General features: G+C 31.5%; 1 protein-coding gene across 4 annotated transcripts in view; it reads left to right on the plus strand.

The window, feature by feature from the left end:
• The window catches only part of LOC129913174 (protein FAM107B), a 71,231-nt gene extending 60,438 nt beyond the window's left edge, over positions 1 to 10,793 (plus strand). For 3 of the 4 annotated variants that reach the window (XM_055991723.1, XM_055991725.1, XM_055991724.1), the window contains 2 exons: positions 9,705 to 9,912; positions 9,988 to 10,793. In XM_055991723.1, coding sequence (XP_055847698.1) covers positions 9,705 to 9,912; positions 9,988 to 10,252 — 473 coding nt within the window. In that variant the 3' untranslated portion in view covers positions 10,253 to 10,793. Of the gene's footprint in view, positions 1 to 5,885; positions 6,045 to 9,704; positions 9,913 to 9,987 lie in introns of those variants that run through there. The other variant, XM_055991726.1, reaches the window with a different exon arrangement.
• The last annotated feature ends 5,507 nt before the right edge of the window (positions 10,794 to 16,300 follow it).

Genomic DNA, 16,300 nt, shown 5'->3' on the forward strand with positions numbered 1-16,300 from the left:
TTTTATTCAAGATTTCAAAACACTCCTTAGTTTTCTTCTGCAATCAGCGGTTCTTGAAATATTGATGGTTAAAGGGAAAAACATCCTAATCTAATCTGCTATCCATCGGGGGTAATAATCGCTAAATATTCACCAATTACCATTCTGCTATTCATCGGGGGAATCCAAACTCACGTCGGTAATATCGGTAATGTTTTTCGGTATTTCACTATTTACGTGAATAAACTTGCTCCATACATTTTCAATCCGCATAAAAAATGTTGCGGATCTGTCACTTTTGGTTGTAAAAATAAATTCATCGTTTAAATGAAACAAAATGCCACTTCTTACAGCTTTTTAAGTAATTGTTAGTATGTAATGGGTTGTTTTTATTTTTTCTATGCAACAAAACAACAACAACAACAATTTTTTTTCTTTCAATTTACTTCGTCGCCTTTTTTTTTTAAGTTGACGTTCACGTGGACGTCAAAAAAAGGTAAGATAATGTAGTTCACCCGATGGATAGCAGAATGACAATGTAGAGTTAAAGTCTGAGATTCACGTGAATAGCAGAATAGGGCTAAATGTTTCTCCTTTGTTTTATACTCTGATGAAAATGACACTCGGTTTTGTGCTTTCAAAGTGTTATTGCCCCTTAAGTCGTTATTAAACGACCGTTAATTTTATTAAGTTGGCAACAATGACAAATTTCTATTAAAGCTTTCTTATAATCAGAAATGCAAAACACAAACTATATTGTGTATTGTGTCATGATAAGTTTTTGCTTTTTGCGCTTTCCCTTTCGGTTCTTAACTGAATTGCGTGTTTAACTTGCCCTCAGATAGTTGGATTTGTCTTTTTTTATTCTCTTTGCTTCTTTTTGTTTACATAATCCTTGCTTATAAACGACTATGTAGGTATTCTATGTATTTGTTTTTTTTTTTTTTTTTTTGTTATCTTAAAAATGTCAAGTAACCTACCTTTTTTAACATAGGAAAAAAAAGTAGATATCGAACCGTAGGCATGGTTGTTAAGGTAGGTTTGATTTTGTAATTTTTGGCTGCATGCCATAATATGGATATGCAGCAGCTGTAGATTTCTGCAAATGGTTTACACGAGTATGTCGTATGTAAAAGTGGTTTTTATTATAATTGTTCTTTTTTCGAAGATGGATAGGTTAGGTTCACTAATGATTTTCGTTACTTTTTATTCTATGGAATTCCAATTAGATTTTTTAGGACTAAACTAAATAGGGTCCACTAAGGTTTTTGACTTTTTTTTTTGAACCCACAAACCGGTCACTTCCATGAATGCACGAGTCGGTAAAACGGTCGCCTTGTTTTCTTCACACGCGTACTCGTTTCTCATGACTAAAAAACTTAATCTTGCATTCGTCTGCAAAGAGTACAACCCTTCAATCGTCCTTAATTCAATGCGAATGCTCACGAGCGCACCTTAACCGAGCTGCCCGATGAGCCACTGTCAGTTTCGCCCTGAATAACACGTACTTTAGAACGTTATCCATCTTTACGGAGTCTATTACGGATAGTTTGATAACTGACTTGAGTGTCAGTTGAGCAGTTGTTTTTTTAAGGCCCGGGAAGCTATAATATCGATACCTTCCCGTAAGAATGTATTAAGCAAAATTTTGTTCAAAAATAATTTTTTGATGTGGAAATATACTATGAGTTAAGCCCCACGTTTTGGTACCATTTTAATTGCTCTATCATGTATGCAAATGAAACTAGAGATGAACTAAAATTGAACAACCCATACATTTCCTCACTAGAATAATGTTGTTTTTTGCGTTTCCTGAACAATTTTAGATATATGTCGCTTAATACATTCTTCCGGGAAGGTATCGATATGCTCCTGACGTGCAGTGATTCTAATGTACCAATTTTCCTGCGAAGTTGTGGCACTATTTTTTCTTGAGCCAATTCTCCCTGCAACATTCCCTGTTTTTGGGGTCGTTCCCAAACGTTTCCGATAGATCGTCCTGACACACCGATACGATTTGCAACAGTTCTTAGCGAAACTTCTTTCTGAAGCTAATTTAAAGTGGCATCCGTTTTTTTATTAGGTGACCTTTTTTTCTCCGTGTATGATACTGTCAGGAAAATATGCAGGGAAACTATTTTTAAATTAAAAAAGAAATAATAATAATTTCTTAATTTATTTAATTTTCTTTGAAGTAGTCCTCAACCTATGAAAATTGTTTTTTTTTTTCTTTCTTTTTTTGTATTCTTAAAACAGTACGAGAAGTTCGATTCCGTTTGTGTCTCCTCTATTGACTCAAAAAGGTGTCCGCAGGGTGTTCTTTTGAATTCAACGAATAGCCAATAATCACAGTCATGGTGCTAGGTCAAGCAAATTCGGTGGTTTTTACACTAAGTTGTTTACAACGTTTCGATCAATTGCGCAACATTCGTTTAAAAAGCAAGTTTTTGGAGTTTTGTAATTTTTTTAAGGATATTTTTCTTTCAATACGAACAGCGAAAAACTGCACTGAAAACCATTATGAAGACATTTTGGCAATGCATTATTGCGATCACCGGGGTTGAACCATCGACCCTTTCATTTTCAATCGAGGCTCTTTCTATTGAACCACCGTTTAATTTATTTTTGGTTAGCGTAGAGTACATTGTAACATTTTTCTCAATTTTTTTTTTAATTTTCGGCGTATTTCGGCAGTATAAATATTTGTTTACTCTAACTCTCTGGGTTGCGTTGCGTCTGTGCTGTGTTGAATCCCGTGCGGCACTGTTGCGTCTGTATCCATTTTTATTTGGGGTGAAGCGATTATTAGAAAGGCAACGGTACTCGTATTTCGAACCCTGTAGGATTAGTTGTAAATTTTTTTTAACCACGAATTAAATAAACAAGAAAACTTCCATAAAAAATAAAGCGGCTGAAAGATTTTAAGGGTCTGGCCACTTATTGGTAGAAATAATGTAAATAGTTTTTTTTGAAGTTATACTTCTTATGGGAGGGTGAGTATGAAAATTTACTTTTTGACAAGAATGTCAAAGGGATTATGACGCGATCACCCTGGGTCGCAGGGCTGTCGTTTCACCTTTAGAGTAGGCAGTACTTTAGTATTTAAAAATGCAGTACGCCGCAGTACGGCAAACATAAGACACACAACACGTTGCAAGTTACATGTTTCATGTGGCAAGTTGCATGTGGCAAGTTGTATGTGGCAAGTTGCATGTGGCAAGTTGCATGTGGCAAGTTGTATGTGGCAAGTTGCGTGTGGCAAGTTGCATGTGGCAAGCTGCATGTGGCAAGTTGCGTGTGGTAAGTTGCATGTGGGAAGTTGGGTGTGGCAAGTTGTATGTGGCAAGTTGCGTGTGGTAAGTTGCATGTGGGAAGTTGGGTGTGGCAAGTTGCATGTGGGAAGTTGCATGTGGTAATTTCCATGTGGCAAGTTGCCAGGGTTGCAAAAAGCTCACATTTCAGCTCAGCTCACAGCTCAGCTCAAATTTGAGCTAGCTCACTTTTGAGCAAGGTACCATAGCTCAGCTCATTTGAGCTGAGCTGAAAGTGAACGCCCCCAACTTCCAACGCCTATATCTCGGAATTTTGAAGAAAATGAAAAAAAAAAATTTTGATGCCAAAAGGTAGCGGGGACTCTAACCTACATTTGGGTACAACTCTCATCCCTGTAGGTCCACGCGTTCTCAAACCGGGAGAACTTAAAAGTAAAAAAAAAAATAGGCACGATTCTGAAAAAATATGCATGATGTGTCGGTTTAACATGGAAGGAGATTTTTTAAAAATCTGACAATGTGCAAAGCGTAGGCCCATGACACAAGCTATCATTTGGCATTACTCCCAAAAATTGCTCTCAAGCGGTTTAGCTTCTAGGAGCGTTCAAAGATTCGGGGATTTTTCGAAAAAAAATTTTACCCCAACTTTCAAAGGTGATTTTCTCGGAATTTTGAAAAAAATCGAAAAACCGGATTATACCACTATCGGGTAGATGAGAATATAAGCTTTCATATGGCACCACTCCCTTGTCCCTAGATCAAAGCGTTCGAACGCCTATATCGCAAAATGTTGAAGAAAATGAAAAAAATTTGTTTGATGCCAAAAGGTAGCGGGGACTCTAACCTACATTTGGGTACAACTTCCATCCCTGTAGGTCCACGCGTTCTCAAACCGGGAGAACTTAAAAGTAAAAAAAAATTAGGCACCATTCTGATAAAATAGGCATGATGTGGTGGTTTAACATGGAAGTCGATTTTTTAAAAATCTGATAATGTGCAAAGCGTAGGCCCATGACACAAGCTATCATTTGGCATCACTCCCAAAAATTGCTCTCAAGCGGTTTAGCTTCCAGGAGCGTTCAAAGATTCGGGGATTTTTCGAAAAAAAAATTTACCCCAACTTTCAAACGCGATTTTCTCGGAATTTTGAAAAAAGTCGAAAAACCGGATTGTACCGGAATTTTTTTTTATGATAAAAAAAGAAATATTTTACTAAAAAAATAGAAATATATTTACTATTAAAAAAAACCAAGAAAAAAGATCACGAAAAATTATCTGTTTTATTTATAAAAATATCCATGTGTTAAAATAATTCGATTAATAACTAGAACCAAACATCTTAAGCTATGGCGTTTTATAAAAGTTTAAAATATCTTCATATTTCATAATACTTTCCAAATAAAAATCAATGTATCCTCTCACCGATCACAGCTCAGCTCAGCTCACTTTACCTTAGCTCACCCAACAGCTCAGCTCACCGACAGCTCAGCTCACCCAACAGCTCAGCTCAACCATCAGCTCAGCTCACTTTCAGCTCAGCTCAAATGAGCTGAGCTAGGGTGCATAGCTCAAAAGTGAGTAAGCTCAAAATTTGAGCTAAGCTGTGAGCTGAGCTCAGCTAACTTTTGAGCTTTGTAGCAACCCTGCAAGTTCCATATGGATGAAAGAATTAATTTATTGTTCACTTGATAAAAATGTAAACAAACTAAGTGTGGATTAATTACTTCATAATAGAAATTAAAAATATCAAATGAAATTCATTTACATATACTGAATGAGAAGTATAACTTCAGTCGCGTGTACATGTGTACACACACTCTTTTTTTTTCACCTAAAGTCGTTTTACATCAAGGTTTTTTGCTAACAATATTTTATCGTTATTTTGTAAAATTTGGAACGTATTCAATACTTATTTCGACCACTGTAAAATTTTTAACCGAAACACAAACTGATGTGTATACTTTATAAAACAAGTTTAAATAATTTCCTAAAAGCTTTTGTTTCAAAATTATTTGTTTAAAAGTAGAATGTTAATGTAACATTCTGACATTTATGTTACTTATTTGCTTTTGAATTAAATAAATGTGAGATGCAACAAAATAAACCAAAACATTTTCGCTACTGCATAAATGTACTATATTCTTGAACTACGTGCAACCCAGTCATGCACTAAAATTTAAAATTCACATTTCTGTTATAGAATTTGTATGGCAAGGTTATCTCATTTTCCTTATAATAGTTGTCCTTCGATAAATATTCATACTAAAGATTATACACAGAGACAGATTTCAAGCTATGGAAATTAATCAACGTCATCCCTTCAGCAGTCCCTTTTTGCCCCCCCCAAGTTTGTCCAGAGTATAGAAGTGAAAATTGATGCATTTGATGTAACGCGCATTCTCCACATAACAGCACCACATAAATATAAGAAAAAAAAACTTAAAGCAGGTGATTGTGTTATTGGAAAGGCTTTAGTGTAGGCGAGCTTTATGGTCTCTCCATGAAAATTTGCACTTCATGCAAAATAAAATAGAATAATATATATTTATATGCATATATCTAGGTGTCCAAGTAGACGTTTCTCAATGAATCCCCTGTAGTGAAGAATAAATGATTCCCTTAATTCAGTTAGTGCAATTGATTTCAGCTGATTGCAAGTGTTGCAAGTTTGTTTTAGTGTGTTAACGTGATAGCTAATTTAATTTAAAAATTTGCTGTTCTTAAACTAAAGGAGCAAAATGAGTAGGTCGCATGTGTCGGCCATAATATCTGAAAGGATGAAGTGTTTTGAAAGTGAGTCGAGCTTTTCATCTGCCAGTTCGAAATTAACTAATTTTTAAATTATGAAACCTGTATCACCCATGTTGTATAACTATCGGTTTGGAGATAAACATTTTTTAATTGTTATACATTTTATTTGAGGAAAACAAAAGTCAGTCGAATTTTAAATTCCTTAGTTTATAAATTATGATTTGAAATTAAATTTAATGGATTCTATAACAACAAAACGGTTTATCGCTCAAGCGATAGTAGTAACAGAACAAGGTTTACTTTTCCAAGTAACTCAACCTACGTATGTAGATACTAGGTATTTTATAAAAAACGTACATTATAATGTTCTATAAAAAGACAGTACAATTTGCAGATTGATACTGTCTTAACGTATGGAGTTAAGAATTGAAAAAAAAAAAAAAATATCGAAACAGGTTAATAAGTACATCAATTGCTGGTTTACGAGTCTTACTCGAGCTCAAGCCTGTTATATCCCAGTCGGAATATAATTTGAAATGGAAACCCTTAAATAATAAAGTTTTTTTTATATAACGGGAGTTAACACACTTAAGTGTGTAACTCTGCCATTTTTTATTTTTGACGAAAAAAAAAAGAAAGTTGAACTAAAATTTGTAGGAAATTTTAGGGAGCGGGTCGTGTTACTGTATTTTAAAATGCGGTATGATCAAAATTATGTATAATGCTGTACGATACTTTATGATCATAATACTGTATGATTAAAATTCTGTTTTTCCAAATACTGTAAATTCAGAATCCTGTAACTTAAAATACTGTTTATTAAAATGCTGTTTTACAAAATTCTGTATTTCAAAATTCTGTATCTTGAAATATAGTGATGTAAAAAATACTGTATTTTCGCTAAATATCGAAGAAGCTTAAAAAATTGCCTAAATATTCGTGGAAGTTTTTAATGATCATACAATTTGATGGAAAAGGTGATTGATCAAAGCAATGTACACAAGATGGATAAAAAAGACAAGTAGACTCCTGTTGTAGTAAAATTGATATGATACTGGGTTCTTGAAAAAACTGTAATTTTAAAGTTCTGTATTTTAAAATGCTGCAAAGAGGCTGAAAAATCGGTTTAATAATGTAAAAAAGTGCGCACTTTCTTACATTATCAAACCGATTTTCAGCCTTTTTACAGCATTTTAAAATACAGAATTTTGAATTTGAAATACAGTGTTTTGACCAACCAGAATTTTGAAATACAGAATTTTGCATAACAGTATTTTGACCATACAGTATTTTGTACATACAGAATTTTGAAATACAGCATTTTGACTTACAGTATTATGATACAGTATTTCTACCCCAACCCAAATTAACAGCTTTTCCGATGCATCGTAAAATATTTGATTTTTTCGGTCCTCAAACCCCATATTTATCTAATTTTCTTGGAAGAAATAAAATTAGCTTCTAAGGACATTATTTTGTTCTTACAAGTAGATACATTTTAAGCTTTTTCATGTTTTGATTTTTTTTTTTTTTTGAAAATTTACTTGTAGGTACCTACATATTTAGTACCTGCGTTAAGTCTGCAAATTTAAAGATTTACGCATCATACGCTTTTCACTTCTTTACGATAAAATTGTTGAGTTTAAATTAAAATTAAGGGTTTTGCAGTTGTAAGAGACCTACTCCTTATCACAGTAACACGCGAGAACAAAATCAAAAATTCCCTCAAATGTTTTTTTTTTTTTTCGATGTTTTTGTATTTTTTTGTTAATATTCGTTCATTAAAATTTTTTTTTTACACTTTATTTCACTTTCAATACAATGCTGAACGACGATTTTTCATCCCTGATCTCTGGCAGTAGTCTCGACTTTTTACTTAACATGAAGTCATTAAAACTCAACATTCGGATTATCTATACTCCACGAGGCTGAATTTCCATAGCTCAACAAGGTCCTTTGACCTCATACAACCTAGATATGTATATATGTATATCTTATTACTGAGCGTCAATTTTATATCCACTTTACAAGCTTATGGAACTCCCTTCCCATAGCGATGTGTATGAGAAGCGCCTATGTTTTTTTTAAATATTTGGCAAATCATTGATTATGTACGTCCTCATAATTTTAATTTCTCATTTTTTCTTTTGTATTATTTTTTTTGCTCTTATGTATAATTATCTTAGGGCCAATTTATTGAGCCTCCATTAAATTTTGAAATTTATCGCTTTAGTTAAAGGCCTCGTTAAACTATTGTCGCCTTTAAGTATACATCATTAAAAATTCATTTAATTCACTCTTCTTTAGTTAAAGTCCTTACTTTTAATGGAAACTTTAAATTTAAAACTCTGTTAAAAATATCCTAGGGATTTTTTATTTTGTTTGAAAAATAATCTGTCAAAAGCTACAATTTTGTCAAATCAAATAGATTTGAATTGGAAGAAAAACCAAAAAACTATGACCCGTAAGTATTTTGCAGCTGAAAACGCCAGAAAATGCAAGAGATTAACGATATACCAGTGGTAACCAAAGAATGCTACAACCTACAATTGAAACCATGAGAAGAAGAAGGAGTTAAGTGAAATTTTTAATTTTTTCCATCGGTGTCAAATAACAACTTAAATTTAAGTGTTATCGGCATTCATCTCGTGTCATTGGTTTAGAAGTAAGCTTTATATCTCTTCTTCTCATGGCTTCAATTGAAATGTTATGTATGTATTATGCAGCATCTCAAAAATGATTAGTTTTGAAGTGGAGAATATAATCTAGTAGATCTAGTATTATCTGTGCGAAGTAGACAAGAAATGCATTAATTTCTTTAAATTTTGTTCTTTTTTATGGTACAAATGCATGTGTGTATACCTACAAAAAATTCTAGTCTGGACTTTTTAATAATTCTTTAGCTCATTTGACATTTTTCAAATAAAATAATAATTCAAATAAAAAAAATAAATGAAATGACATTTGACACTAATGGAGAGTGAATAAATAGAAATTCTGTTTAAAACCTCCATTAGCTCTAAAAATCCCTCTTAAAAGGTCGAATTTGGTGTTTTAACTAAAACTACTTTTAAATTTAATGCTCAATTAGTTAATGATGCCAAACTTCAAAAAAATCCTTAAAAGAGACTGAATTAAACGAAATTAGTTTTTAATTTTAAAATTCCCTTTTTTAATGGCGATTTAAGTTTAATGGAGAGTCAATAAATTGGGCCTTAGTAAAATTGCTCGATTTTAGTTAAATATTTCTTTTTAGTTAAAAGTTAATTCATAATGAAGTCTAGATTAACTTAAAATTGGACAGTTTTGCTTTACGACGTGAAGTAGTTCACTTGCTAAATGTATGGGAATCTCTTTCCACGGTGAATCCCCTCCTCCTATATATTTTTTTCGAACAAATTAATTTGAAAAACGAGTAAATACATAAATAAATAAACTTGGGGTTTGTAGAGCAAGAACTAACTTCTCCGAGTATTGAGCTTTGATTAGAACCCTTTTTGTTGAAACAAGTCGAAGTAACAGCGAAACTTATGTTAAATGCTATCCTATCTGTTTGTTGTTTATTGCAATGTTAATTGACTCAATCCTTTTTGAAACAACAATACAATCTTTTTTTTCATAAAAATACACAAAATAAAAAAAAATAAAAAACAAATGCATAACATTTTAACTAAATGTTTTTTTTTGTTTTTTCTATTTAAGATCATAATTCCGAAAGCGGGACAGAAGATTACCGGGAGTACACATCCCGTGAAGGATCACCGGGTAACAGTATGATGATGTCAACCCCACCTCCAGGCGTACAGACTGATTCTGATGGTCTGATACTGCCGAAGAAAATAATGAATCCTTGTTTAGAATCATCGGATAGAAAGAATCTCCATAGAGAACTCATGTTTAATAATAAAGTGTAAGTAAATTGATGCATAACAAATAGTCTTATAATTTAATCTTTGAATTTTAATTTGTATCTTTATTTTTTTAGTGGTAAAAGTGTCCTCAACCAAAAATCCGAACTACAAAGAGTTCTAGAAAAAAAACGTGAACGTCAAATCCTGCTTCAACAACAACAACAAGAGGCGGCGAAAATCGAATCCGGACTCAAAGGTGAACTTAATCGTGTCATCTTAGAGCGAGCTCAAAAGCTTGAAAAACAAAGTATTTCTTCAAGCTCAGACACTGAAGATCACGTCAATCCCGAATACTTAAATGCTCGAGCAAAATTACGCAATCGAATCGAGATGAAATAAAAAAAAAATGAAGAAGTGCAACTTTTAATAAAAATCCGATTAAGTGTATTTTTTACCTGCTGATAATGATGATATTTCGTTTAAATTCAAAATTTTATAACTTTCTAAATTGTTTGATTCTCCATCAAAAAATGTTGATTTATGATTTTATTTGTTAAGTATTGTTTGGTTTTAAATTTTTTTAATTTTTGTAAATTAACCTAAAATATTATGACACGTTATTTTTGTCGTGATTCTACTTATTTTGTACATAAATTGTTTTTTATTTTAATTTTTTTATTTAATAAAAAAAAAAATAACTCTGCTTATATGCCAAATTAACCTCGAAAAATCGAAAAATATTTGTTTATTTAAGTTTTAGTTTGTTAATTTAATAAATAAGTGTAATTTTTAAACAATTGATTTAATTCTCCCTATTATTATAATAAAGCTAATGTAATTTAAGTTTCTATTTAAAAAATAAGAAATAAATCGAAATTTTGTTTTGTTTTTAGTTACTTGTAACAATAATGCTTTAAATATAATTATAAGTTAATGAAAATAGTTTTGTGTTTGCTCCAAATTTAAAAAACACTCAATGTATTGTGTTTTTTTTTTTTTCGTATACATACATAAATACATATATATAACAGATAAATATATAAATAAAAATGTGGTTGAACAAATAACTATATACGAAATTAGTTAGAATAAATTTTTCTTTGAAATAACCATGATAACAAAAACTACAACAACAGTTAATTCAGAAAACAATGGAATTATTATACAAAATTATAATTTATGCCCTTAATTATGAATGTGAGCTAAGTCACTTTTAACATTGTTCAAAAAAAAAAAACAACCTTATAAATTAATTATAACAAGTAAAGGGTGTTTCTTTTTGAAACAATTGTAAGAGTAATAAAAACAAGTTTATTTAATGCAATTTTGCTATGAAATGAAATTTAAACGTTAAATTATTAATAATTCTATACTACTCGTAGTTTTAATTGCTTTTTTTTAGCAGTGACTGAGTAAACTTTCATAATTTAGGGCAATTTTATCAATAAATAGTTAAAATTTTGATAAAAAAAAAGAAGAAAAAAAGAATTTGGTTGGTTTAAAAATCAAAATATTTTCGCGGGGATGAATCATGATATTCTTTTTATTTTTGAACTTATATTTATTCAAAAAATTTGTATTATACATACATTTTTTCCTGCTTTCTCAAACCCTACTTCATGGTTGTTGGACTTGCAATTTTAGTAGGGAGTTCGTAGGAAAGTTCTTTTTGCAATTGATTGCCAGGAATGCTCACATTCCACAAAAATACGTTATTTATACTTTTCAAAGTTTAATCAATAGCTCTCACATTTTTTTTGCTTTTAGAGTTAAAAAAGTTACAAAAAGTATTAAATACATATTTTGGTCAAACAAATTCACAACATTTTAAGAGGCTACTTTTTGAGATGGCTAGGACGTTACTTAATACATTATAATGATGTCTAGAAAGTGAAAATCGCTTGTTTTCAAGTTCAATCTATTTTCCATTTTTTCAACTATTTTATTTTGTTTTAATCAAGGAGATATTTTAACTTATTTTAATGATATAGTATCAGAAAACGCATTTTTTTTACAGTGGTAATAGTTTTGTTATTGCGATCAAAACCAAACTACGAAAAATTTGCCCTCATTGCAAGTAAAATAAACACCCACAACCACGAAAAAGAAAAATGTTTTAAAAAATATTTCTCAAACAATAATTTGTTCAATATTCTATGAAAATAAAACCAATATTTTACATTTTCGAAAATTCATAAGAGTTTTTCTTAAATTGTCTCCTATTTAAAGCGATGCAGTCAAAATTTTATAAAATAAGTAAAGTACATAATATAAGTAAAGTAATTTTTTTTTATTTAGCTGTGTAGAATAGAAACTTGTGCATACAAAAAAAAAAAAAACAATAAGAATGTGAGTTAAAATAAATAAAAACAATATATATTTAAAGAAAAAAAATTGTTTAAAAAATCTTTTTTATTAACGTTATAAAATAATTTTTAGAAAGTCTTTCACGTCAAAAATATCGTCTTGGCAATGGGCACGTTCAAAGAGCTAACATAAAGCTATCGGATAGCTTTTTGTTGTTGTAAACAATGTTAAAAATTAGCAAGGAAACGAACCATTTTCTGTCAAAAAATAATCTGAAGGTATCCGAGAATTTCTGGTATACCTCAGGTATTCAAGTGATCAGCTGATAAACATTTAGTTTTTTTTTATTTTGATTACTTTTCGGGCTTAAAAATAAATACAAATTTGCAAGAAATAAAGTCAAAGCGATTGTGCAAGTACTATTCAACAATAAAAAAAATGTAATTTGCTCAAAATAAACAGTTTCCTCTTCTCAATATTTTTTGGTAGCTGCTTGGGCAAGCTATCTGGATAGCTCTTCGTTCAAAAAGATATTCCAGATACGGGTATCCCAGATAGCCTATCCGATAGGTGTTTGAACGTGCCCAATATCAACCAAGCTGATACTATCATGAACAAAGAGGAAACCCTGGGGTCCAATCGGCTAAGGTGATTGCTGATAGCTGACAGTCACAACAATCAAGCTTGATCTGCGTAATATGATTATCACAACATGTGATTACCACACATTTTTTCTTGTGACACCTATTTTTCTATCACTTTCATATAAAAATATAATTTCCAAGGCAAACAAAAAAAAAAAAACAAGTCTACGAAACTACAAGTCCTATGAAAAAAAGTTTAATAGCAAAGTTGTAGGTAATAAAAAGATCTAAAATTTATATGTTAACAATTTTTTCACATAACCTCTAAATTTATGTGAAAAATTCAAAAAACCAAGTTTTTGGTTTTTATTTTTATCTTTTTCAAAAATATGTTTTTTTATACGAAAAGAATTGTAAGATTTTATGTTACATTGATAAATGTTACGGTTTTTGAGTAATTAAAGTGTAAATTTTAACAAATAGGCCAAAATTGTAAATAATGATAAAAAAAATTCGAAAATTTAAGCTTTTTTCATTTTTTTCATTTTCCGAGATCATGCAATATGGTATACTTATGTAAATTTTTGTTTAGACCATAAGAATGTAAAGATTTTAATGAACAAATTGCCTTCCGATTTTTTGAAAAAAGCTGAAAACGTGAATTTTCGATTGAAAATTAGGGTGTTTTTTTGATATTAAGTCAAAATAAGGTTAAAAAATAAAAATTTTAAATAAGATAAATTACTTTGACTTTGGGACACAACAAGGTATAGGTTTTCACCAAATTTCGTATAAAAAAACATTTTTTTGAAAAAAAATAAAAAACTAAAAATTTGTTTTTTTGAATTTTTCACATAAATTTTGAGGTTATGTGAAAAAATTGTTAACGTATAAGTTGAAGATCTTTTCATAACCTACAACTTTGCTATACAACTTTTTTTTGTAAAATTAAAAACTCAACCCACCCACTTCCCGAACTCGGCTCGCCCGTAATTTATTTTTCCTTTTTATCATATTCAACTCCTTTTTCAATGGGTTTCATCCTACTATGATGTAGAAAGCCATGGTATAAAAAGACAAGGTATGATCATTAGAGCCGCCATCTTACAAAATGGGGTAGTAAGGTTTTGACGTTTAATATTTGGCAAAGTCAAAAGCAACAACAATTTCCAAGACAAATTTGTTTACAACAACAATTTCAATGGGCAGCTGTCAAAACCTTAAGTAGCCATTTTTAAGTTTTGACAGTTCTCGATACTGAGTTTTTTCTAATGATCATACCTTCTCTTTTTATACCTTGGTAGAAAGCTTATTTTTTGGTTTCAAAAAACCAATAGCGCTAGAAAGAAAAAAAATTTGTTTGCTTTTGTAAATTGCACAATTTTTGCAAAAAGTTGCCATTGTAGTTATACCTTAATAAGCAAATTAAAATTTAGATCAATTATTTAACTCGAATTATTTAGAAAGAAGGTACGATTTGTTTGGTGCAATGAATTTTTGGGGTGCTGAACTCGAATCCGAGTTCAAAAATTTTTTATCAGTTCGCGCTTTGAGATATTCCCGTTATAAAATCTCAATAATCGATTTTTTGTTACTTTTTAAGCACTTCCCTAGCTTACAGTGGTTTTAGGAACAAAACAATAGATTTCTACAGAATTTTTTTTATCAGCTCGCGTTTTCGAGATATTCCCGTTATAAGATCTTTATAATCGATTTGTTGCTACTCTTCAAACTACAGTGGATCTTAGCTTACACTGGTTTTGTTTCATCAACAAAACATTTTTCTGTAGCTTTTGAGTGTGCTGAACTCGAATCCAAAAACAGAATTTATCTGTCAGCTCTTGTTTTTGAGATTATTTTTGTTATAAGATCCCAATAAACTATTTTTTTGGTAACTTTTAAAGCTACAGTGGTTTTTTTTTAAGCTCAAAGAGGTTTTGTTTGAAGAACAAAACAATACTTTTCTAAATGATTTGGTTGTGCTAAACTCGAACCCAAAGCCAAACATTTTCTATCAACTCGCGTTTTTGAGATATTGCCATTGTAATATCTCATTTATTGATTTTTTTCTAATTTTTAAGCTACAGGGGTTTTAAGCTTACAGTGGTTTTGTTTAAGGAATTAAATGAGGTCTTGGATGTGCTTAACTCGAATCCGAAATCAGAATTTTCTTATCAGCTTGCGTTTTCGAGATATTCCAGTTATAAGATCTCAATCATCGATTTTTTTCCTACTTTTTAAGCTACACAGTGGTATTTAGTTATGTGATGGTCTTGTTTCAGGCACAAAACAACACTTCTAAAGGACTTGAGTGTGCTGAACTTAAATCGAAAATCGAATTTTCCTATCAGTTTGCTTTTTCGAAATATCCCGTTATAAAATCTCAATAATTGATTATTTGCTACTTTTTAAGCATAGAAAGGTTTGGCCGCAACGGAAAGGTAGAGGTAAGGATAATTGTATGAAGCAAATTCCAAACTGGAATATCAACGTTCAGCTGCGGATTTGTTTTCATACAATTACCACTACAGCATACCTTTCCGGTGTGACCAAGCTTTTAAGGACTTTAAGGCTAGACAACACCGGAAGATATATGCGGTAGCAGTACGGGTACTTGTATGAAAAAAATTCCACACTTGAATAATGATGTTCAAGTTTGGAATTTTGTTCATACAATTACCCGTACCGCTACCGCATACAGCTATTAAAGGTGTGGCCAAGCCTTAAGGCTTGGCCACATCGGAGGGTATGCGGTAGCGATACGGGTAGCGGTAACGATATTTGTATGAAAAAAATTCAACATCTGAACGTTGATATGTCAGTTTGGAATTTTTTTCATACAAGTACCGTTACCTCTACCCGTACCGCTACCGCATACCCTCCGGTGTGGCCAAGCCTTTACACGAAGCCTCAAGAGGCGCATTTCTTTTCAAAACTAATGAGTGCAAAAGAGAAAAAAGAGAAAACAAAAAATTATCCGACCGGAGAGTCGTGGGTCGAAATTCTGAGACTTTTTTTTGACGTTTCTTTTTCCTTTTTTTTTTTCAATATTCACTTTCATTTCTTTTTGCTTCTTGGTACAAAACAACAACAATAAATTTTAAATCAAAAGAGAAATGTCAAATTTGAGTCCTTGACTCAAGAGGCATCGTGTAATAAGTACGCGCCTCACAGAATGATTATCAAAAAAAATTCGAAAAAAGAATCAAGCCTCTTGAGGCTTCGTGTAATAGCTGACTTAGACTTTAAGGCTTGGCCACACCGGAGGGTATGCGGTAGCGGTACGGGTAGCGGTAACGATATTTGTATGAACAAAATTCAACATCTGAACGTTGATATGTCAGTTTGGAATTTTTTCATACAAGTACCGTTATCTCTACCCGTACCGCTACCGCATACCCTGCGGTGTGGCCAAGCCTTTAACTACACCGAAAGGTATGTGGTAGCGGTAAGGGTAATTGTATGAAAAAATTAAAAACTAGAACATCAATATTTAGGTGTGGATTTGCTTCATAAAAGTACCCGTGATAGCCGGACAGTTGCCGCATACCTTCCA

The sequence above is a fragment of the Episyrphus balteatus genome, chromosome 3 (genome assembly GCF_945859705.1).
Source record: "Episyrphus balteatus chromosome 3, idEpiBalt1.1, whole genome shotgun sequence".
Taxonomy (NCBI): Eukaryota; Metazoa; Arthropoda; class Insecta; order Diptera; family Syrphidae; genus Episyrphus; species Episyrphus balteatus.